The 26,343-nt window shown below is 42.9% G+C and overlaps 1 protein-coding gene and 1 long non-coding RNA gene across 4 annotated transcripts in view; one reads left to right on the forward strand and one right to left on the reverse strand.

Moving 5' to 3' along the window:
• Nucleotides 1-5,805: 5,805 nt before the first annotated feature.
• Nucleotides 5,806-14,358, reverse strand: LOC118541569 (uncharacterized). Its single transcript, XR_004920168.2, has 3 exons — nt 14,075-14,358; nt 7,050-7,098; nt 5,806-5,865 (listed from the first exon to the last, which is right to left on the reverse strand). It is a non-coding gene; the product is annotated as an uncharacterized LOC118541569 (long non-coding RNA).
• Nucleotides 14,359-18,041: 3,683 nt separating this feature from the next.
• BMPER (BMP binding endothelial regulator) overlaps nt 18,042-26,343 on the forward strand; it is a 239,995-nt gene continuing 231,693 nt past the window's right edge. For 2 of the 3 annotated variants that reach the window (XM_078059447.1, XM_078059449.1), the window contains exons 1-2: nt 18,042-18,441; nt 19,488-19,573. In XM_078059447.1, the coding sequence (XP_077915573.1) occupies nt 18,309-18,441; nt 19,488-19,573 (219 nt within the window). In that variant the 5' untranslated portion in view covers nt 18,042-18,308. The remainder of the gene's footprint in view (nt 18,442-19,487; nt 19,574-26,343) is intronic. The other variant, XM_078059448.1, reaches the window with a different exon arrangement.

A 26,343-nucleotide genomic window follows, 5' to 3' on the forward strand; every position in this document is an offset into this window, starting at 1 on the left:
TTGCACCAACCATATAAATTGCAGGGCCTAGTGCAAAATAAAAATGCAAAGTGGCCCCTTGTTCAAAATTATTAAGAATTCTAAGACCTCAACAGCAGAGCATTAAACCAAGAGTGGGGCCCTTCTGAGCACAACTTACATGAGTATGATGCTGGCCTCACTCATTTTCTACAACTGTCTATCTTTTTGCCTCCAGTGAAAACAAACCTTAGGAGATTGGGTTACTTAGTGAACTTTGTCCACACAAATATCTATTTAAATTGCCATGAGGCTAGAAAAGTTAAGGGTGTCTATTCTGCCTGAGGTCCACTGGTATTCAAGCTTCAAAATAATCCACTTTTAAAAAAAAGGTTTATTTATTTATTTGAGAGAGCGAGCGAGCACAAGTGCATGGGGTAGAGGAGCAGAGAGAGAGAGAGTCCTAAGCAGACTCCGCGTGGAGCCCAACGCAAGGCTCGATCTCACAACCTGAGCTGAAACCAAGAGTCAGATGCTTGACTGGCTGTGCCACCCAGGAGCCCCAATCCACTCTTCTTTTGTCCTGGATTATGACAACCTCAGTTTTAGAGCAGGGAAATGAAAAGATACCTAAATTGTTTCTCCTACCCCTCGAATAGGTTACAGTCTTCTGTGAAGACAGTGCTAAATGCTGAGGCCGGAAGTGCCCTGGGGCAAGGTAAATGGGGGATTGCTGCTTCTAAAAGAGAGCAGGTCATTTCTGGTCCATCTTCACTGTCATCTGTGATCTGGCCATCAGCAGCAATCTCTGCTTAAAATGGTCTGCAAATATGAACCAGCTTGAGGGACGGTCTGAAGAGTGGCAATGGGGACTGAGACAGTGGTCCAGGCTGGAGGCAGGACCACAGGCCTCCAGGTGCCATCAGGTAATTCTAGTGAGTGATGAGGACGCCAGCTGGAATCAACCAAGGCCTTGCTGGCCAAGTCAGCTCCTTTCCTTGGGATTTATTTTTTCATCTTTCAAAGGAGGACCATATTGTTCAGAGGTTATTTTTGAATATTAACCAGACTTTAAACATTCACTTATGTTTTGAGTTTTTTTGGAGTCGGGCATTATAAAAAACACAAGCTGCTGGACCCCTTTATTCACATTTTCCTAAAAAAACAAAAAGAAGCCTTTTGCGTATTTTTATTACAGGTCCATCTTGACCTCTCAAATATTTTAAATGATCTGTTCTTTGGCTAGGAATATGAGTTGGTTGATTGAGGCTGCTTCTAGGCCCCCCATGAGTATTTTTTGAAACCAAATTACAAACATCACAGTTGAAATAAAAATGTTAACAGAAATGCATTACTTAAATTCTAAAGTTATTTCTAGACTTTTAGAAAGTTCCAAAGATGAGATGATTTGGCCACAAAGCTTTTAAAAATATTAAATGAAATGAGCAGAAACATTAGTTCCACATTTCAAGGACAATTTATCACTAAACAAACGGATTTGGACTTCTGGAGATCTTTCTTACAAGACTTCAAAGTCTTTTTGTAAAGATAGCTAAAATAAATATCATACACTATTTTAAAAATTCTATGTACAATTATATCTTAAAGTGAGTTGTTTTTTGTGGGTCAGAAGTAACCCATTTGTGTAGGAGGACATGTGACCATTCACATTTACAAAGGTAGGCTTTTCCTCACTCCCATTTTTGTCTTTGATGGGGGCTGATTAACATTTCAAGGTAGTTTGGCTTGTGATGATTGCTTAAATGTATCCATTAAACTGTGGGTATCAGTTTAATAGGGAGTGAAATGTCACAAGGTACTAGCCTGTGGTATAGACATAAGAATTTAGCCAAACACATTTGGATCAAAGGTTCTCCCCTTTAACATAAATATTTTGGGAATTTAACTTTCTCTCTGCTTCTATACCAGGTTCCCACACAAGTAGGACTAACATTCATTTTGACCATTGTGATTCAGGTATTGTCCAGGGAAGGAGACTGGGAGAGACTGGAACATGCATGGAAGCCTGGGGTATGAATTGCCTTGTTTCTCTGCAACCTTAACACTGCTGCATTTTTAGGGATGGCTAGCAGAGGACAAGGAATTCCTTCCCCTGCAGAAAAATCCCCAAGGAAAGCCAGAGTTGCAAGGGAGCTGAGTTGGCTTATCTTAATGGCATAGTTGTTATCTATCTGCACCAGGCCAGATATCACTGCAAGCCAGGAAGCCAGGACCAGCTTCTGTCCCCCTTTTCCAAGCCCCGCCCCTACTTCTCCCCTTTTGAGATTCACATTCTTTCCTTAGATATGTTAATGCCCTCTTCAAGGAGCTACCTGGGGCAGCCTCTCAGTCTCCTTGAGAGGATTTTATATCTCTACTTAGATGATTTATGACTCCCATAGTGTTGAAGGCTCAGAAAGTAGCCTGGTTTCCCCACTCCCCTCCACCCCGCCCCCCCACCAGTTCCAAGTTCCGGAGGGTTGCAGGCAGAGGGAACCACTTCTGTGCCCCAGATGTGTCTGATAGAGATTTTAAAGCATTCATGCTTGGATTGAGCTAGATTCAAGGCTAAGACCCCTAAAGAGCCATTGTTTCTAACTGATAAAAATTGAGAGTAAAATTGATAAATTAGTGGGTAATTGATAAAAAAAAATTATTAGGTTGAACCATAAGAAAGTGCTGGTATGCAACCTTTTTACTTACAAATACAGCGATTTCCTATGGTTCTACCTAATAGTGTAAAATATTTTCAGACATCAATGAAGAGATATTGAAAGCTTTTTTGTTTTGTCATTTCATTGTTTCATGTCCTCTAACTTCTTTTCCTGTACCCTGCATACCTGTACTAAGACCACCCACAGGCGTGCACGCACACACACATGCACACAATGACTTAATCTTCCCCTTCTGGGACTTTAGAGAATTAAGAAATGAGATGAGAATGAGGTAACGCATTTACATGAATAAAAGGCTTGGACAGTTCTGCTCATGATACTGTTTTCCTTTGTTCAGGTATATCTACCCTCTTCCCCTGCCCCCCCAGCTCTGCCTGAAATCATTTTATTAGCTTGAAAGCAATGAAGGCAACCTCACAACAGGCTTGGGGGCAGGCTGCCTGTGTAGGGAACGAGCCCCAACTTTGAGTCACAAAGATCTGGATTCTGCATTTGGGTTGATTATTTCTTGGTATGTTCGCATACCAAGCATACCGTATCTTGGGTGAGTTTCTTAACCACTGTGTTCTTAGTTTTCTCATCCTTAAGATAGGGGTCATGATATCTACTTTATAGAGTTGAAGGTGTCGAATAAGATAGTGTATGTAAACTACCTAAAACTGCCTGGGATACAGTAGGTGCTCCTGCTATGGAAAAGCAATATTAAATTTCCTATCCCTTGGTGCTTCTAGCCTCCATGCCCACCCATCTACCATACGTAGCTCAGAAACCAAAGAGCTGCTTTAGTTGAAGTGACATGTGGCCTGGGACAGTGGCTGTCTCAGTGGTAACCAGTCAGCCGGGTGAGTCATGGCCAGCAGAACCTCTGCTGCTCTGGGAATGAGAACTTGCAGCCGGGGAGGCACAGAAGTGGCTTTGGGGCATCAGTGACACTTGGGCTGGTCCCTAAGGATGGTTAGGATTTAGACACATGCGCTAGGCCAGCAAGGTCTCATTAAACTTTCTGCGCTGTTGGAAATGTGCTGTAGTCTGTGCTAACACGTGTGGCTATTGAGCACCGGCCATGTGGCTAGTGTGACTGAGGAGAGAATTTTACATTTAATTTTAATTAATTTAGATTTTTTTTTTTTTAATTTATTTGACAGAGAGACACAGCGAGAGAGGGAACACAAGCAGGGGGAGTGGGAGAGGGAGAAGCAGGCTTCCCGCTGAGCAGGGAGCCCGATGCGGGGCTCGATCCCAGGACCCTAGGATCATGACCTGAGCCGAAGGCAGACGCTTAACGACTGAGCCACCCAGGCGCCCCAATTTTAATTAATTTAGACAGCCACATGTGGCCCGTGGCTATGGTATTGGGCAGGACAGGACTCGCAGGACGAGGCAGGGGGAACAGCAACAGTGGAATGACAGAAGAGGAAAACCGTGGGGGCCAGTGTGGGTGCAGCACGTGCTTCAGCTTGGCGGCAACCAAGCTGTGTGAAGGACACTGGTTGTATCGGTGGTGGGAGAGGGCCAGGGAGCAAACTCTGATAGTCAGTGTAAAGAGTTTAAATGTTCTTTTCCAAGCCATGGAAGCTAGTGCAGGTCTGTGAGCAAAGGAATGACAGCATGCTGCTCTACGTCAGAGCAATTGATTTGGCAGGAGGCAGGGGAGTGCAGTTTCTGATTTGACCAGAGAGAAGCTGGAAATGGAAGCCCCTTGAGAGTGTTACTGCAAAAACCCAGGTGAAGCTCTCAGTGCATCTGGGGCACCATGTGAACAGCTCTGCCTGATTATCCTGTGTTATTCCGAGCCAGGTACTACCCAGAGATCCACTGTACAGACAAGGAAATGGGTTTATCATCAGTGACGATACATATCCTCAAGTTAGTACAGAAATACAAATTTGAACCCTGGTCTGTTGAATTCCAAAGACCATAAAAGAAAGTATTTAATTCCACTCTACCTCTGTTTTAGATCTCCCTGGGGAAAGTAAGAGAAGTTGTCTCCCCTAGCAGTGAGATGGGATTGAGGAGACAGAGTCTACCCTATAGGTGAGGACTTGACATTAATCGGACTGGGTGTGGCTTTACTCAGGACCTGAGAAAAGGAAACTCTTGCTCTTCCAAACGCACTTCTGAATGGGACTCGCTGTCTTTTGTCACCCCGCCTCTCTCATCTTCCCACTGCCTTGGTGAAAGCCCATATTAAGCCATTGCTGAGCCCATTACCTTGCCTATTTGTGGGCCAGAAGAGTTATTATCTGCATTTGGGGAACTCTCCAGAAGAGTAGAGGCTTACTTCCTTTTTGAGATCTCTTCAGTTTGCAGGCAATTACCCGATGGCTTTTTTTTTTTTTTTTTAGATTTTATTTATTTATTTGACAAAGACAGAGATAGCGAGAGCAGGAACACAAGCAGTGGGAGTGGGAGAGGGAGAGCAGGTTTCCCGCCAAGGAGAGAGCCTGATGTGGGACTCGATCCCAGGACCCTGGGATCATGACCTGAGCCGAAGGCAGACGCTTAACGACTGAGCCACCCAGGCGCCCTACCTGATGGCTTTTAATAGTGTGGTGTTAAAAACACCAATTCGAGAACCAGGATGCCTGTGTTTGAACCGTTACAGTCTTGGCTTTGAGCAGGTTACTGACAATACTACATATCTCATGGCCTGGTTTTAGGATTAAATGAGTAAAAGTACCTAACGTGCATAGAATGTGCATGACATTTATTATATATGGTTTACAATTTATTATATATGGTCGGCCAAAAACTGAGTGGGGATGGGAGCAGGAGTGCCCCAGGGTGGCCAGGAGGAGGAAGAAGCCACTCTCAAAAGACCACTTTAAAATATTTGGGTGTGAATCAAATGATGCTGATCAGAGAGAGAATGGAAGACCAATTTTCTGAGTTAAGTTCAGACTCAACGTAATAGAGAAGCCAACCAAATGTAAACACATGCAGAGAAGTTACACTGGCAGGGAAGCGAAAAGGAAAAGTTGACAGGTAGTGGAAAGAACAGTTTCTCCGTGCGTGGGAGCAAACTTTTTGCACGTTCATGCAGATGACTGGGCTTAAGCACAGGCCGGGTCTCTGCGGAGCTTCTTAAGTCGCCACTTCAAGCTGTGCGCTCCGGCGGCCTCAGTGCTGCCATCTACAGGGCCTTCGAGGCAACGCGCGCCATCCTTGGCTCCCAGTGCTCATAAGCTCCCTGGTACAGGTTTTAAATGCTTCTGCCCTAGATACAACAGTTCTGAAACACATTTCAAAACATTATTTCTAAAAGGGGGTAGTGAAAAATAAAATATGACAAAACTCCACACACAGAAGTGTAGAAATGTCACATTAAGGCCGCACCATGTGCCAGGTACTGAGTTAGTGGCTTGGGACATGCTATTGCATTTTATCCACATGAAAGATAGCATCAACATTATTATCCCCATTTCAAAGTAGGTTAGGGAATCTAATACACAATTGTTCCGAACCTGCACCATTCACATTCCAGAGTCCATATATATATCACTTAACACAGTATCCAATAAATTATTTTTCCACCTTTCCCAAGCATAAAGGCATATACAATTGAGTTGACCCAACAGGATCAACAGTCACGAAGAGCTTCTGTTTGCACATGACAAATGCTGCTTACCTTGAGCTATTGTTTTGAAAATCTGGACTCGTCAAGTAAAGATGCTATGGCAGAAATATTCACTTATACAAAAGTGAGCTAGATCTTTATTACCAGGGCCCAAATCTTTGTCCATTTGTAAATTAAGCTATGTCTATTCATTCAAGCCAACCTGAATGAATTAATATTGTAGATAAACTACAAAACAAAGTGCCCTGTCTTGTTTTTACCAACTAAAACACTATCAATCGACATTTGAGCACACTTATGCTATATTTATGCTACAAAGGTCATGTTTAAATTGACCATCCTGTGTTACTAACACTGCTTCTTAAACTTTAATGTACATATTGTTCACCTGGGGACCTTGTTGAAAGACAGATTCTGATCCAGTGAATTTGGGATGGGATCTGAGTTTCTGTATTTCTAACAAGCTCCCGGGGATTGCAGATCCTGCTGGTTCAGCAACCACACTTTGAGTTTCAAGGAATTTGAAGATCTTGAAGTTCCTTTGAATCATGAAAATAAAAATTTAATTTGTGGCATACTAATTATATTTTATTGTTTCCTAATGCTTTGGGAATCAGTATATATATTTTCCATCTAAAGTATTTTATCAACTAGAACACTGAATGTACCAGAATATTCTATTCCTTCACCCAGGCTGGCTTATGTTCACTGCTAGATAAACCTGAAGGAATTTTGCCTTCAATCAAAGAGTAATTTAGCATCATGAAATTATTTTCCAAACCCTAAGGGAGAGTAATGATGACACTAACTTAAGAAAAATTTGTTAAAATTACACTTACCACTTTTTCAGGTTTTTCAAACTGACTCTTCCGCCATCTAGGGAATTCACTACATGGAAGAGTAGAGCAGTAGACTCAGTGATTTAAAATGAAGAAGCATGTTTTCACATCACTCTGATCTGGGAATTCATTTATGCTTATGCTTATCAGAGTGTCCAGATGTTGAGTAGCAAAAAGTAACACATTCACATGTGATACAGAGCAAAGACTTGTTATGATGCCCAAAGGACAAGCTATTTATAGCAGTAAAGAATAAAGTGACCCATAAATAGACTGCCATTTACTTGTTTGTTTTGTCTGGCGTCCATTTAATGGCATCTGTTAGTGCTACAATAGCTAATGCCCAGCAATTATTTCCATCCTGAACCTCACTGGGGAGGAGAAATGCGGTGGAACTAGATCCTCTGTTTGGAATTGATTCCCCGCCCCCCACATCAATTGAAATATTCAATAAAGGTGTTGGGTTCTCCCCTACTCCCTCCCATTTACACAAATAAAATATATACATTTAAATAGCTAAATATAAGTGACTGCCTTGTATGTCTCTATATTCTAGAGAATATAATGTCTCAAAGTAGGGTAGTGAAATTATGGCAACTATAACAAGAAGAAAATGAAAGTATGATTACTTCAATGGGAACAGAGTACTTGTTATGCACACAGTAGTTTTTCAATATATGTGGATTGACTGCCTTGAACACCCTTAAACATGAATTGCTAGGTGTGCAGAGACTGACATGGATTGTGAAGATAAGGGTAGGCGCCAGAGTGGGGAAACAGGCTCCTGGTATCTCTGTCCTGGATCTGAGGGGTCCGGCAAGACAAGCCTTTGTTTCCCAAATTATCTACCTTTAGCTTTAGTGCTTTAGGTTGAGGTATCGATTATAGCAGGTGCTATAGTACTTAGATATCAGTATATTAACTTTGCAATTGTTATTGTCAATAATATTTATGTTGACCAACATTTATTCAGGGCCAACTATGTGGCAGACTTCAAGCAGAGGGCAAAAGGCACCGCCCCGCCACCACCACCCCAGCTCAAGTTTGAAAAATCCAGAAGAGCTGGGGTCATGTTTTCAGTGCTGGGCCAATGAAAGTGGTCAGAAGGATGAGTGGTTATAATCTGCCCAGCTTGGGCCACATGATCTCCCTGTTTGTAAGAAGTGTATGGGGGTGGTGGCAGTGGGGAGGGGGTAATAATGATTGGCAAACCTCAGTAAAACCATGTATTTTGAAGAATGTTTCCCAGAGAAGGTCCTTGCTCTCCTGGAAAAAATTCACGTCTCCCACAGCTTTGGGCGAGTTACTTAATTTATTTGAACCTCGCTTGAAGAGGTTGTATAATGGAGTAGAATTAGATGCTTGTTGAGGGTCCTTTCATATCCCAAATCTCTAGTTTTCAGTTACTTTTTTTAATGTAGCACTTTATAAAATGATTTCACATTCAATCCTGACAAGCAAGCAGAGGTGATGGTATTTCACCCTCTTATTTAGATGGAGAAACTGAGCCTTACAAAGTTAATTTGCCTCAAATCATTAGAATGCCAAGTGGCAGAACTAGGACTAGATACTAAGTCATTGGATTAGTTTCAAAGAATTCCCTTTGACTGCTTCCCACATTAGTGAAATTAGTTTTCTTTATTCCATAATGACCACTAAATAATCTCCTGGGTAGCAAACTACTATATAAATTAAGCTCTAGTTAATGGGATAGTTTTGATGGATTAAAACTTGGGCACTGGAAATTTTTATTCTGTTGCCTTCTGAGAGATGCTGAGATTATTCATTAATATGATTATTGTCTTTCTGATGGGATGTACTGGAAAGTATGGTTGGGGAAGGAAAAGCTACTGTGAATTCAAGTTGAAAGAGGATGCTTTTAGGAAGAGAGTGAGGGGGAAAATGGGAGGAACTGATTCTTATCTTGCAGCTCACAGGCACTTGATATTATGCCTTGAAGCTGCTAGTGGTCAAGTAAGTCACTATTATTTGTTTTAAGATTTCCTTAAATAAATATTTACACCACACAATCAATGAAGTCTAGAAAGTCAATGGACTGTGTTTTATTTTTAACAAGCTTTAGATTAATTGTATATCCTCTGCATCTACAAACATCTATTAAGATAACTCTGAGAAATAGCTTAGAGCTCCTGACGACTTACATCAGTCTCGCATATAAAATTTCTAAGACCAAAGGGGAAAATAATCCTTGATTAAGAATGTATAAAAATGGGGCTCCTGGGTGGCTCAGTTGGTTAAGCGACTGCCTTCGGCTCAGGTCATGATCCCAGGGTCCTGGGATCGAGCCCTGCATCGGGCTCCCTGCTCTGCGGGAGGCCTGCTTCTCCCTCTCCCACTCCCTCTGCTTGTGTTCTCGCTCTCGCTGTTCCTCTCTCTGTCAAATAAATAAATAAAAATCTTTAAAAAATGTATAAAAATATGATTCAAAAGCCTTAATGAACATGCCTTTGTTCTGCCAATTAATGAATTTATCCTCAAGGAAATAAATATGAATAGTAAAAGGATGTTCACTCAGGTGTCTCTTATAGTAGTCAAAAACCAGAAACAACTTAGATGGAAGATTATTTAAGAGAATTATGGTACCTTCATAAGATAGCAGGAAGGGAAGAATGAAGGGGGGGAAATCGGAGGGAGAGATGAACCATGAGAGACTATGGACTCTAAGGAACAATCTGAGGGTTCTAGAGGGGAGGGGGGGTGGGGGGATGGGTTAGCCTGGTGATGGGTATTAAAGAGGGCACGTTCTGCATGGAGCACTGGGTGTTATATGCAAACAGTGAATCATGGAACACTACTTCAAAAACTAATGATGTAATGTATGGTGATTAACATAACATAATAATAATTTAAAAAAATCTGTTATGGTACCTTCATAAAATAGAATATTATATAATTATTTAAAATGATGCAGCCAAAGAAGAATTAATGACAAAAACATTCACATAACTTAATAAGAACATGGGCTCCAGAGTCAGCCTACTTGGATCTTAATTCTAGCTCAACCAACTCCATGTTGTATGACCTTGAACAATTTACTTAATCTTTTGTGCTTAATATCACTCAAACATAAGATGGGGCTAATGATAGTACCTGCTTCATAAGCTCGTAGGGTGAATTGAATGAGGTAATATGTAAACTGCTTAGCACAAAGCCAGTCACTTTAATAAGATTATAAAACAGTACAACAAGAGTGCCTGGGTGGGGCGCCTGGGTGGCTCAGTTGGTTAAGCGACTGCCTTCGGCTCAGGTCATGATCCTGGAGTCCTGGGGTCGAGTCCCGCATCGGGCTCCCTGCTCAGCAGGGGGTCTGCTTCTCCCTCTGACCCTCTTCCCTCTCGTGCTCTCTGTCTCTCATTGTCTCTCTCTCAAATAAATAAATAAAATCTTAAAAAAAAAAAAAAAAAAAGAGTGCCTGGGTGGCTCAGTCGGTTAAGCACCTGCTTTCAGCTCAGGTCATGATCCTGGGATCCTGGAATCAAGCCCCATGTCCTGATCCCTGCTTGGCAGGGAGTCTGCTTGCCCCTTTCCCTCTGCCCCCACCCTGCTTGTGTTTGTCCTCTCTCTCTCAAATAAATAAAATCTTTAAAATAAACAAACAACAACCACACACACACACACACAAAACTAAACTAAACCAGTACAACGTTTTCTTTCTTTGATAATCTGTATTTCCTACTTTGGGGGCCAATTATTTTGATAATTCGGTAATGAAGAAGAAAATATAAAAGTTATTTTAAAAATTATCTTAAACATTTTAATTGTGGTAAAATAGACATAGCATAAAATTTACCATCTTAACCATTTTACGTGTACAGTTTGGTAATGTTATGTATACTCACATCATTATGTAACTAATTTCCAGAACTCTTTCCATCTCCCAAAACTCTACCCATTAAACAACCCCCATTCCCCCCTCCCCTCAGCCCCTGGCAGTTACCGCTGTATACTTTCTGTCTCTATAAATTTGACTACTCTGGGTGGTTCTTGTAAGTGGAACTGCACAGTACTTGTCTTTTGTGACTGGCTTAGGTCATTTAGCATAATGTCCTTGGGGTTCATCCAGGTTGTAGCATGTGTCAGAATTTCGTTCCTTTTTAAGGCTGAATACTATTCTAGTTTATGTATCTGGTACATTTTGTTTATCCATTCATCCGTTGATGAACACTTGCTACCTTTTGGCTATTGTGAATAATGCTGCTATGAATACAAATGTTTAAAAGTTTTTTTTTTTTTTTTTTTTTTTTAAGAAAGAATAAGTTACCCTGAATTTCCTAAAACTCACTAGACCTAAGTAAACAGGCACTATGGCTGATTGAAATCCTGGATCTGTTCTTTGGCTCTGAAAGTGCTTCAATCTTTAAATATCAGATTAATACATTTAGCTTTTTATTGGGCATTTATTCTTTGTCTTCAGTTGTAAATTATTCAGAAGATTGTATGTTTAGTGGAGAATAACAAGGAAAAATACAACTAATGAGGGCCGGAAAAAGACACTGCTTTCCTCTCATGTTCAGAAAGTCAGAGGTAGTGAGTCCAGGGCTCATTTTGCATTTCATATCTGAGTTTAATCTTCTCTCTTCTTTCTTGCTCTTCCATGTGCTTAAAGCTTTTTTTTTTTTTTTTTAATTAAAGCTCTTTTCATGGGACAAGGTGGTTGCTAGAGTTCCAGCAGCATTATTTATGCTTATATTCCAGCCATCAGGAAGAAGGAAGAGTATGCCCCCGCACCCCAAGACACTTTCCATTCTATCCTATTGGCCAGAACTTCGTCATGGGGTCGCTACCTGTCAGAGAAGCTGAGGAAAGAGGTGTTTATTGCTGGTAAGCCATATATGCACTGCACAAACTAGGGGTTCTGTACTGAGGAAGAATGGATACTGGGGGACAGCCAGGAGTCCCTGCCAGTCTCATACCTGTTAACTAGCAGGAGTCCCTGCCAGTCTCATACATGTTCACTAGCATCCTGGGGGTATACATTGTTAGGTAGGTAGTATTGAACAATTTTTCTCCGAGTCTATAGATAATCTCGAAAAATAGTTCTGAGGCAATGGTGATTTTCTCTGCTCTGTTGATGTTTACTCCAAATGAGACTGATTTAAAGTCTTGTGGGAGAGCTTATAAAACCTCGCACAAAATGAGCAAGGCATTCGCTTAATATCCTGGTGCCTGAGGTTTGTGTTGCGATTCCTTCAGCTGTATCCAGCACTCCAGATAGACAGATAGGGCTGCAGCTTTGGTGACAGTGAAGCTGGTGACTGGGCAAAGCGGGTTTGGGGAGTGATTTCCTAGAGAGAATGTGGAGAAGAAGACCCTTCACTCAAAGATTATTCTCTATAAATGTGCAACCCTGGTGCCTACCTGGTGATGGAGTCAAATTTTATCTGATTTTTATAATCTCCAATGTCAAATGATTTCTTTATTAGATATTTTAGATGTTGAAGGGAATTAGAAAACATCTTTGAAAAATAGCTCTTCTAATGTGGGTGTTTCAGCTCACGGGTACTTAAGTGAGTAAGTACTATGTGAGACCGGCACACCTTACCTCATTACTCATGGTGTACCATCATCCCTGAGGCAGGGGTTGTGGTAAGGTCAGAGGTGGGTGAGAGCCAGGGAGGGAGTGAAGGGGACTTCAGATTCTACAATATTATTTCAGAGATAAAACAAACAAACAAATAGTGATTTTGTTATTTGGATGCAACTGTGTCTAAAAATGCCTCAGTTCTATCATCTTCACCAAAATGCCCTGCTTTAGAAATGGATAAGCTCTTTAGTGAGTATAGTCATATGAAAAGAACCTTAAGGTTACAAATAATGGAGAAAATAATTAATTGAGAAAAAGATCAGGTTAACGACTTAGCAATTCAATTTTAATATTCATCATTTAAATCAAATAGACCAATAATGGTGCTTTTGTCATTGTCCCCACTCTCCCCTCCCCCACGAAAAAGTAATTTCAGAGCCTCTGACTTCTTGGAATGACAGGAGAGCCCTCTGGCAGAATCTGGAGGACTTCTCACCAGCTGCAATGGTAGAGGCACCCTTTCCCGAAGGACAAGAAAGTAAGCAAACCAGTAGCAAAGCCCAGAAGAGAGTGCAGTTCTTTAACATTTAGTCTAGTGATCTAAGAGCACATTCACTGTACAACTGGTGAGCTAGGCTGTGGTCTGCTTAGAACTCCTTGGTGCCAGTTCAGTTCAATTGATACTGATAAATTGACACTTACTGTGTCAGCTCTGTAATTTTAATTCGCATTGTATCTAAAACATCCAGTGGTGCTTTCCTAGAATTCCTATGACTCAAGAAGGCAGGACATTTGTAACAGAAAGCCCCATGTCCAAGAACCAGAGGAACTCTGTGAAAATGGGCTATGCCGTAACTAGCTGAGTGACCCTGGGCACGTCATTTACCTCGTAGCTCTCAGATTCTCATTTTTAAAGTGAAAGGGCAGGAAGTTGGTTTATATGATCTCTAAGTGCTTAAAAAAATAGAAATAGCATTTCTACTTTCATCCCAAGAAGAATCATCTAGCCATTGCTACAGAGGTTGAGAAACTGATTCATGTGTATTATGCGCCACATCACCCGAACCCTTTCAAACAGATGTAGGTGGAAATGGTGCTCTCCCATATCATCATTAATAATGCTACTTGTGCAGACTGCTGAATATGCCTGCAGGAATAATTTCCTTTCTAAAGAAATGTAGTCTGGTTGTTTTAAAGAATTAGGCACTGCAAATGGCAAGATCTCATTCCTTTTGATGGCTGCATAATATTCCATTGTATACATATACCACATCTTCTTTATCCATTCATCTGTCGATGGACATCTTGGCTCTTTCCACAGTTTGGCTATTGTGGCCATTGCTGCTATAAACATTGGGGTGCACGTACCCCTCCGGATCCCTACATTTGTATCTTTGGGGTAAATGTATGATGATTAACATAACATAATAATAATAATAAAATACATAAAAAAAGAAAAAAAAAAGAATTAGGCACTTACTCCATGGCAAACTTCATGTTGCTTATCTGGGGTAGAATCTTTAAGTGCTGCCTCTAGATTCCTCATGATTTCCAAGGCGCCCACAGCTCCTGCTCAGCCAACAGAGAGAGCCATTTGAGTGACTACTCCCCATTCTCTTTATAAACCGTGTGTCTCCTGGTTGTTCTTCTCTACTCTTGCCATGTTGCGCTTCACCTACTAAAGCTCTCCTTTTGCAAGGCTCAGCTTCTGTACCATGTCCTCCAGGAAGCTTAATTTCTTCTTTAAACTTCCACAGCAGGGCCTGTTATCTCCTCCTTTTACACAGTAATGCCCCTCTATCCGTGCTTTGGCTTTTTCTGCAGGTTCAGCTGCCAGTGGTCAGCCGAGGTCTGGAAGCAGATGATCCTCCTTTTACGAATCATCAGAAGGTCAATAGCCGCCTAACGTACCTCACGATGCCTGCGTCATTCGCCTTTCTTCATCTCATCACATAGGTGTTTTATCATCTCACATCATTGCAAGAAGGGTGAGTATAGTACGATAAGATATATTGAAAGAGAGAACACATTCACATAATTTTATGACAGTATATTGTTATAATTGTTCTATTATTAGTTATTGTTGATTTCTTGCTGTGCCTAATGTAAATTAAACTTTATCATAGGTATGTATAGAGAAAAAAAACCCATAGTATATATATATATATATATATAGGGTTTAGTACTATCTGTGGTTTCAGGCACCCACTGAGAGTCTTGGACCTTATTTCCCTGCAGATAAGGGGAAATTACTACATTCATTCCTATCTTCATTTACAAACATGCTTTATCTCCTTCACTAGATGGTAAGCTTCTTAGTAGCACCACCACTTATCCTGATCAAGTCTAAAATGCCTAGCCTGATGTCTTTTATAAAGCAAAACCCTCGCACATTTATGGAATACTTTTGGCCCTCCCTAGTGGTTGGTATCACAATTCCTTTACCCTGCTGCCTTTTTGATGGATCTGTTTATTTCTATTTTTAGGAAGCTGGGTTGATGCAATTTCTTTTGCTAAATTATATATTTGGTTGGATTTTTCAGTGCAAATTCAGTGTCATAGTTTCACAAGGAGATGAGAATTTCAACTACCACAGGCCTGATTTCCTTTTAGTCGGATTAGGTTAAATATTTCATTTTAAAGAGGATGAGACAGCACTTTGTCTAACTGCGAATGGAATGGTCCTGAGTCAGACAATGGTCTTTGAGCCCCATTATCTCCTTCTCCTTTAAAAATGTTATAAACAGAGCCAAACACATACTGTGTTCTTTTGATTTCAGTCAAGAGAGTTTTGGGATTTGGATGGTACCACCATTTGTTTTAATTGTGAAAGCAGATTTATGTGTTATTCAGAGGCCTCCTCCTTCTTTTCTTTCTTTTTTGACCCTGGAATATCTCAGCTTTGGGCAGATAGAGACCAGTCGGCAGCTGATAGACCATCAGTTGAAGGGGTGGTGGCCGCAGCAGCGAATGTGTGCAGACACGGTCTGATAAGCCCTTTGGGGAGAAGGATGCTCTTACAGAAGTAGGCCCCAATTGCTGAAAAGGCAGCAAGGGAAATCACTGGTGGCAGCTGGTTAGCACAAACAGGAGGAGGAGACAGGTTTGCCAAAGGCTTGTGTACATCTCTCCCATTTGTAAGCTTCCAGGCAGATGAAAATGTTTTCCAGGTGGTTTTTGGATCTCCTCCTTCGGGGAGAGTTTCAATGCACCCCAAAGCACCGTGCCCCTGGTTAGAGAAATGCCACACACACTTAGATTCCATCATCAATACTTTTGTCACCCAAACCTTTGAGGATGTGTGGCTGGTGCCAGGGAGGAAGGCACATCAGAGCAACTCCCGCGTCCTCTTCACATTTCCTCCAGTTCCATAATGTGTGTTTATCCAGATCTACTGCTCAAGTCAGGGTGATAAAATGTCTCTCAGCCTCCCCGTTATCCCTGGTTAAGTTGTGAGTAACATCTTTATCTAAAAACCCCATGCAGAGAGAATCTTTGTAGATTGAGAAGGTAGTGGTTTCAACTGATTGTACTGATCTGTAATCATAAAAGTTTTTATTTTTTAATTAGTCACTATGGATTGGGAAGTAAGATTGGGTTAAGAGGGTTTTTGTTTTTGTTTTTTACGATCTCTTTCTTTATGGTTAGTAAACACATGAAACACATTCTGATTTTCAGGAAGCTGCCTGGCCATGGCAGTCATCTGAGGGGGAAAAAAAAAAACCCAAACAGTCACACGTAATCTTTCTTCTCTTTTAAGTTTTACACTAAAAATCTGTTTTGAGAGGGAAATGGAGCGTGCTAAGCTAATGATAGCTTTCCCTTCCCTTATTTTTTCCATGTCAGAGCAATGTGCTCCTATCAGCTCGTGGTGTGTGGGGACTTTGGCAATGCCGCATTAAAACATGAAAACAAATAAACAGCACCCCACCCCCAGTCATGGAGGGTTTAAGATGGAACTAGACTAAATGGGTTAGCAAACAGACTAATTTATTTTTAAAGGTATAGTTTCTGAGACTGAAAACAATCGTCTTTGCCGGGAGACTGTTAGGTGTGTCCTGCTGAGAAAAGTGCTTGGCTAGTCGAAGATTGCCCTTTGGATCCACCCAGACGTGATCTGTCGGAGGATCAGCGCACGCGGGACCTGATTTCCATCCTTGGGGATAGGAAGCCGGCTACCCAAGGTGAACTCCGAGGACAGCTGATTATCAGATCCCAACATTTGCCCAACGTCCCCTAAATGCCAACCCGCGCCTTCGCAATCTGGTTACAAAAACTCTTCTCCCCTCCCCCCTCCATTGCGACCCCTCTTTGAGCAGAGGGTGGTACGGCTTGGGCAGAAGGCCGCGATTCGGACGGAGGATATCCGCGGGGCTTGCGGTCGGGCTCGCCGACACCCAGCGCTGCAGAGGCAAGAAGGGCGCAGCCAGGCTGCGACGGCTACAAGAGCTCCAAGCTCTCGAGGCCGCCGTGGCGTCCCCCGCCCGCCAGAGATTAGCCGCCCGGCAAGTCCCTCCCTCTTTCGCGGGTGAATGAATGATTAGTCAAACAGCACCTCCCCGCCCCAATGAGCCAGAGGTTGGAAGGGAGGAGTCTTGGAGCGACTGTTCCTCTTTTTTAAGGGCCAAAAGCGTTCGCCTCTGTGCTTTTATTAATCGACCTTGCATGTCGTTTCAACTTCTGTCCTCCCTAGAGTCAGGACGCGCAGACACATAAGCCCAGAACACTGGTGTCGAAGACGCCTCGCCCCTCTGTGCGCTCAGCCGGCAGTCCGCTGGTGCGCCCCCGCCAGAGGGAAGCAAAGCAAGGAGTGAAAAGTTGCTGGGCCCCTCCTGCGCCCCTTCCCAAAGCTGGGGGCACCTGGGAGACAGCAGGGTGGTGAGGCGCCCCTGCGCCCCATTTTCTGCTTTCTCATAGGGTTGGGGCACCCTGGCGTGAGCAGGAGTGGTGTGGCATCCCCTGTTAGGGGAGGGTTCCCCCGGGAAAGGGAGGAGGCACCGAGCGTGCCGGGCGGTGGAGACACGCCTGCCCGGCTCAGATCTGCGCTCCGGGGTTGGCGGCCTCCCGCGAGGGGCTGGGGAGCCGGCTGGACGCCCGGCTGAGACGTGTCCGGGGCGCGGGGTTCCTGCGCCCGGGCGCCCCCAGCGGGTTCCGGGAGGCGGCCGGTGCGCCCCTGTCTTGGGCGCGGGAGCGAGCGCGCGCGCGGGTCGGGCGGAGAGCCGGCGGGGCCGGCGGGAGGTGGGGAATGCAGGAGTGGAGGACGCGGCGGCCGCCGCAGCGGCAGCGCCCCGGGCAGTAGCTGCAGCCCGGGCGGCGGCGGCGGAGCGGCTGTGCGCAGTCGGCAGCGCAGCCTCTCTGCTCGGCCTATCTCCGGCTGCTCCGACATCCCCTTCCTCCCGGCCCCATCTCTGGCGTAGGGTGGCCGACTACTAAGCCGCTGCGAGCAAATCCCTAAAAAAAAAAAAAAAAAAGAAAAAAGAAAAAGAAAAAAAAAAAAGCCGCATTGGAGGAGCCTGGCCGCAGGACCCCTCCTCCCTGGCGCCCCTCACCCCTCGCTCCCCCCCCCCCCCCCCGCTCCCGGGCGCCCGCCTCCCTCCTTCGCGGACTGTCTCCCGACTCGCCGGCTGAGAGCCCTTTTTGACTGCGAGCGGCGGTAGCGGAGCAGAGGCGGCGGCGCGGGACCTGCAGTCGCCCGGGATTCCCTCCAGGTGACGATGCTCTGGTTCTCCGGCGTCAGGGCTCTGGCGGAGCGTCCCTGCCGGCGCTCGCCCGGGATTACCTGCTGCGTCTTGCTGCTGCTCAATTGCTCGGGGGTCCCCATGTCTCTGGCTTCCTCCTTCTTGACAGGTAGGGGAGGGGGCGGGAGGGACCGGCCCTCCGGGACGCTGGCTTAGTACCTGGGAGAGGAGGCGCTGGCTTGCCCCGGGGACGGGAGGGTGGGGAGCGAGCACCTTGGCGCCTGCCACTCGCTGCCGATGGGGATGAAGCGAAGTCCGCCGTGTTAAGGGGTGGGAAGGCAGTGAGTAGGTTAAGGGATGGAGGACCGAGAGGCTGTTAACACGAATATAGTGATGATAGAAATTCTTCTGTTTGAATTTGAGAAATTTCTGTATTTTTGTTGTTTTCCTCGGCCCCTGTTTTGATTTCTTCTCCTCCAGTGCACATCAAGGAAAAAATTCGCACCGTTTTCCACACATCCTTCTTTCTCACTCTGTAAGGTTCCAATATAGCTTCTGTGTTCGCAGTGCTTTTTTAAAGCACTAGCTCTCCAGACTTTGAATTTAAAGAAACCGTCATATTTAAAAAGGGTAATACTAGCAGGATAAAATAATGATATGCTTTCAGGCAGGTGAAGACCTCAGCTGCTATTCTGAAGGACATACTTTACTGACACCTGGTGCAGAAAAGAAAATATTAAGTCAATTTTTAAGAGAAGAGGCGAGAGATTGTTTCAAAAAGTGATTTAAACTCAAGACAACCTGAGGCAGATTCATATAAAGGCCTGTTCGTTGACGCAGTCCTGAATTTTGTTCAGCCCTATTGTCCACTTTGAAATTTTTTTTTGCATATGGGGGTATGTGTTTAGTTGAAATACCTTCATCAAGGAGGAGTATTATTAAAGATTCAGTGAAATAGTTGGATTTGTGCTTAAGCCATCTGAGAGCAGAAAATCTATCTCTATATGACAGTCTTTTTTTAAAACTTCAAATAAAACTATTTAAAATAATTATTTTTTGGGGGGGAAATTTGTTTTTGTTGAGTTTGATAATTTAAAACTCATTAGGGATTTCTGAATTTGGTAGTTGCTTCAAAGAAAGATTAGTGTAAAATTAGATGTTTGCAATAATGCCATTAAACAAAATTTAAATTGATTTTTTTTTTTTTCACTTCAGGTTCTGTTGCAAAGTGTGAAAATGAAGGTGAAGTCCTCCAGATTCCATTTATCACAGACAATCCTTGTATAATGTGTGTCTGCTTGGTAAGTATAGGGATCAGGTAATGTGAAGTCAATTACTCCCTTTGACAAGGTGAATCCATTAAACGTAATAATATAACCAGATCTGAAAAATTGTTTTTAGTCCTTACAAAACTGCACATAGCTGGTGAGTTGAATTCAGCTGAATTTCTGAGTTTTATAACTTTGGTAATTTATATTTCATGAGGCTTAGGATTCTTATTTTTGACATCATCCTTATAGAAAAAAAATTAAGATGGACTTTGTACAGCACTGTCCCAGTGATAATTACTGTTGACACTCTTAGTTCCCAGAGTGGCTGTTGCCACCAAATCATAGGTGCCATCAAACTTTCTGCCTTGGTTCTATCATCTTAGTGAGAAAATGATGAGATAACATTTAGGTATAAAGGTCAGGGATAAGATATGTGACAAAGGGTAAGAGAGGTGACAGTCACAAAGAAGAAACCTGAGGACAAGATGTAATCTTGGATTTCTTTGCCTGTTTTATACCCTAAGATCTCAAAAACAGTCTTTATATTTCTGATCTGGAAGCATGAGTCAGAAAAGACATTCTATCCCTAACAGAGAATGACACTTGGCTGTCGGCTGCTTAGTTAACACTGGCAGTGACAATAGATTCAAAAGCATAATTTGTTGCAATTTATTTTAGTTTAAGAGTTAATGATAAGATCGAATGAGTAACCACATGGGGGAGATTAAGTTATATGAACAAGAAGTTCTGAGATGAAATAGGGACTCACAAGGAGCAAAATTTTTGCTTCAGAGTGTTTTATATGCCAATCGCCATTGGCAAAACTTGGCTAAGAACTACACATCACAAAACCCTGCTGGAAGAACATTCAGGCAGTCAAATGCAAAGCCCCAAAGTGATAGATGACTGCTAGTTATCAGATCAACATGCTGTGTGGAACTGGGGAGGGGAGTCTTCTCAATTTAGGGGAAAGCCAAGCCATCTGGGTTTAAACTACCCAAACTTTTTCATGACAAGGGATGAGGTCAATGTTGCAAAATGATAAATGAGTGAAGGTGAATGCCTGTATCAGATGATTAGCAGGTTCTGAAGACTAAGGGAATCAACAGAGACAGAGTAAAAATGCAGTACATCTGCTGCGATGGTAAATATTGCTGCCTTAATAAAAGCCAAGAGGAGGGGCTCTTTGGATTTTGTTTATGAGTTGCCATGTTAATTAGTGATCCTTCACTAAAGGACCTGTTGAGAAGAAACTTGGCGTTTAAATTTTGTATCCATTTTATATTTACAAATGCGGTGTGTGTGTGGGGGGGGGGGTGGAGAGGGAGAGATAACCTTCCCGGTTCATTGATCTTATCTGTATAATACGAATGAATTATTTTATCTTAATCTCTTAAGATTTTGGGGGTGGGGAATTCCTGAGTAACATTTAAATGTGCTTGGAGCTCCACATGTGAAAATACTGTTTTACTCCTCAGCAGTCTTACTACTCATGAAGTTTAAACATACAGTTTGCAAACTGTTCCCAAGTAACATTATGAAAAATTCTATACAGAACAATCCCCCTTCTCAGTATTCTCCTCAGGGTGGAAAATAGTGCCTTTCTCTGAAAGCACAGCCTTACTGATAATAAGATAGATGTTAGAATCCTGCCATTTTGAAGCTAAAATAATGAATCTGAAGAGAAAAGATGAATGAATTGGAATTCAAGTGGGAATGATTACTTATCCTGGAAAAGTATTGATTAAGCTCAGAAGGACAGTCAGTTCATTTCTATCTAACATTTAGAGGTATCTGCTTTGAGTGCAAGCTGTCAGAAATCCTTTCTAAACAGGTGAAGTCACGACTCTGGCAATCCAACTCACTTGTTACTTTGTAAGATGCCTCAGAGTTCTTTCAGGAGCCGAAAGGTCCAGTGATATGTTACCCTGACCTTGCAGGGGTGTAGGATTATGGGACCCCAGCTGTCATAGTTAGTGCTTCCCAAACATTTGTAATGACTTGATAAAATTGAGAAGGAATAGAGGATTGGCCACTTCTATATTTGTGTGTGTTCTTGTAAGTTTCCAAGGGATCCACTGCAGAACAAGGATTTCAAAGCACCCCAGCCTGCTGTGAGGCTGGTTGGCGTTTTTACACTTAGGTTGGAAGGTAGCCATATTTAGCAGATAGATAATATCAGTGGTAGCAACATTTATATTGTTGGCACTTATCTAAGCCTGCATTATTTCATTTAACCTCCACAAAAATCCTTTGAAGCCCTTTACCCCCATTTTACAGACAAGGAAACTGAGGCTAAAGGAGTCTCCTAGCTTGTGAAGTTCATATTTTAGTAGATAGAGCTGGAACTAGCTCTCGGTTTCATCTGCCTCTAGAGCACATCCCTATAATCGAGTGGAACAGGCTATTTGCTTAAAGATGTGAAAAAGCAAGAAAAAATTAGATTGTTGAGTTATTTTACTTCTTGGTACTGCGTGAGTTATTTTGTTTTTCTCTTTTGAGTCTTTTTGGAGTTCAGTTAGCTAACATTTGTTAATCACATTATATGAAAGGAAAATCTCGTTACGATTTCAGTTGACTTGCAGGGAGCTTTAGTTGTGAGCTAGTTTTATGTATGTACATTAAAAGGGTATGTAATAGTCAAAACTGTACTTTGGATAAAGAAAATAGTCATATTTAGTTTGTGTTGGTCTAGCCTTTTGGCAAAAAGGTACTTAAAGCTGAGCACAAGCTCATATCTTATTTCATAACATGTACTAAAAAAAAAAAAAAAGCTAACCTCAACGTATGCTTAAAAAAGACGTAAAATGTTACAGTTGGGAGGAAATAGGTGGCACAAAGTCCTGTATATAATTACGGTGTAAAAGCTTGAAAAACCCCACAAAATCAACTTGGCCTGATTTAAACTTTTAAGCTCTGAAATGTTTTAAAGGTGGAATGAGCTCATTTCTGTGGGAATTTTGAGGATGACAGTGGATGCAGTGGCCACGGCAAGCAGAACTGAATAATTGTATTCTCATTTATCCTCATCTGCTAAGGCCCAGCATCTTGCCAGAATCAGCTGTGATCCAAGAATAACCTGTCTGTTAGCTGGTGATGGATATAGTTTTAAAGTGTAGGAGTCAAAAAGCTTCAGTTCATCTATTCAAGGGGAAGGTGAGAAGTTGGGCCACTGTCATGAAATTGAGGGAATCTGGTAGGCACTTTAAAGATGCAAGTGCTCCATTGTTTAGTTAGAAAGCAAAGCGTGGCTTTTCCCCACCTTAAAAAATGGTCTTTTATGGGGCTGGGGAAGAAAAGGCTCAGACTTACTGCTGTTTTGTATGATTCCCCCCCCACCCTTTCTGCTGGAATTTCCCCCCCCAGAATGCCTAGGAAAACACATGGGTGTGCCTTTCTTGAAGTACGGTGATAAGTCACCTTCAGATAATGAACCCAGAGCAATTCTTGGGATCTTTTGGGCATCCCCAAATCCACCAAGTGTGCCTGGGAGGTGGTGCTCCTCCTTCTTGTCCCTTTCCACCTAACTGTCACATAGAAGGAAGCAGGACAAGCCAGTGAGTTCGGCCCGATACTGGAAACCTGAGAAAACTTTGGGGGCCAGGACTCAGAAAACCAGAAGTCAGTCAGAGCTTAGTTTGGCATACATTTGTTCAGCAAAAAACATTATTCTGAGGTTTAAATTTCCTCTTTTAAATCCAGAGGTGCAATGTAGAAATGGACCCTCTGCTCATAAAAAGCAATGTGAAATTTGGTGTTACAGGAAGGGGCCTCCACCTATCTTGGAGTCAACCAAGTGGTGAGAACAGAGGAGACTTTGTCTGCTGTCTTCTACTTTTTAATCACAAAAATCCTCTGTCACTAAACAAGTAGCTACCAGCATCTTCGGTTGTCTGGGGTGCCTTATCTCTGTAAAAATCTCATTTTTTTTTATTGTTTAAGTTAACTGGCTAGAGAGTAGATATCTATTATCTGAACAAGTGTTAGGCACATGTTTGAGAATGAGGGAGATAATGTTGTATCAGGATTCAATTTGTGTGTGTGTGTGTGTGTGAGGGGGTGGGGAGAGAGAGAGAAAGGAAATATGAAGTAGTCTACATGTGTTCAGACAGATACTGCCCTTAGTATGTGCACATATACACAGATTGCCATATTTTTTGAAAATTGTTTCGTATCATGTTTAGACTTTGGATGCTCACTAAGGCAGTGATTGGGATGTGTTTGTTTGTTTATTTATTTTCTGTTTAGAAGGTGTTCTGATTAATTTCCTTTCCACAAAATGGTGTATTCAATAGAGCAGTTTTAAGGGGAGGTAACTTATTTATAGCATTGTGCTGGCAAGTTCACCAGTACCAGCTCTGAGGCAGTTATTTCTACCCATGCTTTATTGAGGCTGAGAGAGGCCGAGCAAATGTCCTGAGGTCATACCGTTCCTAAGAGACAGACGGGGATGTGAATCGAGTGCTTTCTCCACTAAACCGATTTGCTTTTACTAGTTGTTTACTATTTAAAAACACCTATAAATACTTCCAAGGGCTTCAGAGAGTTATTTCAACCTCTGCAAAGCTGACACAGGCTCTCTTTGGGGGCGGTTAGAGTGATTTTGGTCTTGTAGCACACACCAATTCTGGAATTTGGGGGGCCCTTTCAAAGGAAGACCCGCAGTTCAGGCAGCTTTTGTCTGGCATTGCATCATATTTTGGCAAAGAGCTTGGGTGCTGGCATCAGACAGGCCTGGGTTCCAATCTAGGCTCTGTCACTCACTGGTGGTGAACTTGGGAAGATCGCCTTACCTTTTGAAGGCTTGGTTTCCTCATCTGGAGAGCGGGATGAACGTCCATACGAAGCTCAGAGAGCTGCCATGAGAATGAAGTGAGCGGCCGCATGGAAGGCTTGGCCCAGAGTTTGGCATGGAGTGAGCTCTCTAGAATGATTCATTGTTGTTGTTGTTGATGATGACATTATTGTTTAAATTCTTATTTCCTCACATGGAGTAGGATGCAAAGTTTCATCAGAAAAGGAAGAAAAAAAAAAAAAAGAAGAAAAAGCATGGGGATAATGATTCCAAGCCCACCCATCATTATGAATGAACAGGGCTAAGTCAGGAACATTTGTGGGCTTTTCTGACCCTCCAGACTTGGACTGGGCTGATCTAGACGGCTTCCTTATTGGTCCAGTGGTCTGCGAGCCCTGGTGTAAGTTTTCCCCTTGCTCTCCATTAAACACTAAAAAAACTTTCCATGGAAGAGGGGCCTCGTTTTTCTGCAGAGTATTTACATCTCTATGCCTGTGGGGTCACCTTCACTTGTACTTTTATTGGCAGAGGGATAGAATTGGGACTCAGGAGCGCCGTAATTCTGGAAAAACTGCCTAGTGGTCTGGCAGCATGGGGATTTTCCTGGCCCGCCTCGTGGAAGTCTCTCAACCCCGTTCCAGACCTGAGCGGGTTTTTGCTGCCTATTTACTCGTGTGCTCCCCTTCCCCATTCCCATTCCCATCCCATTTCAAAGATGCTTTCATTTCATTCGTAGACTCTGGCCTTTCAAGTGCACACCAGTGGTAAACTGTGTTTTAAGTGTAGGAAATGATGCTGAGGAAGGGGAGCCCTTCTGCCAATTGGGATACGGATATGGTGAGGCAGAAGAGGAAGACATAGTTAGAAAAGTCAGGCAAGGCAAAACGATGGAAAATAAAGTGAATTAATAGAAATTTGTGGCACCAATAAAGGATATCACTTTTTCGCACCCTCTTCTGTGGCACTTCTGTCCAGCTGATGGTATATTGACTCCTTTGTGATAAAAAGAAGACGAATAACACCACCTTTCATGGCGCCGGGAGGTCAAGTGTGCTTGTTGAACTTAGTTAAGATCAGCAAATGAGCTGAGTGTATATTTTAAGACCTCTTGATTCCCAGATCTAATTCTATAAAACACTACTCAAAGCACTAGGGATAGCAGGTTATAATTTCAATAATATTATTCTTTCTTCCTTCTCTCCACACTTCATTCTCCCCTTCCATTTTATTTTATTATTTTTAGCCTTTTCTGTGTTTGAAGCATTGTGCTGGTTGGGCACCTCGGGGAGGCAAAGACCAACAGGACAGATTCTTGCCCACAAGCTAATGGGGGAGAAAGACCCAGGCATAAATAAGTTCCACAGGAGTGACAGAAAGAGCACTATAATCGACTCGAACCCAAGTACTAAGGGAGTTGCAGTTGAGTTCTGACTGGATTACCTGGGACCCTGACAGGTGGAGGAAAGCTGGTCTTTGCAAGGCATTGTCGGAGGAAGGACACAGAGGAGTGTGTGCCTGGGGACTGTGGAGTGGGCTGAGTCCCGAGCGCCCGAAGCTCTGGTAGAAGCTGGAGGTAGAAAGCTGGGTGCAATAATAAGGAGATCGGTTCCACTCATGTAATTGGGAGGATTTCCTATTTTGGTGCAGCCACATGACACCATCAGATGTGTTTTCTATAAGTGCCTCGAGGATTTTCCGTGGGCCTGTTTCAAGTGTGGAGAGGCTGGGGTTTGGACCACAGCCTCCAGGGATGTGTTGAGAGCGGTCAGGCGAGGTCAGGTGAGAGTAAGCAGCAAGCCAGTGAGAGCAAGGAGCATGGGCAGTGGGAATGGAAGGAGACATGGGGGCAAACCAATGTTGCTCATTCTTTTGAATTTCTTTAACCACCTTCCAGTTCTAGAATATGAGGTTTAAAAGACTCCAGGCCACACCCAGCAGGACAGGAGTTAAAATGCAGTGTCATTATGGTAGAGTGATGCACTAGGGTGTATCTGTAGCGGTCACT

The sequence above is a fragment of the Halichoerus grypus genome, chromosome 12, assembly GCF_964656455.1.
Source record: "Halichoerus grypus chromosome 12, mHalGry1.hap1.1, whole genome shotgun sequence".
Taxonomy (NCBI): Eukaryota; Metazoa; Chordata; class Mammalia; order Carnivora; family Phocidae; genus Halichoerus; species Halichoerus grypus.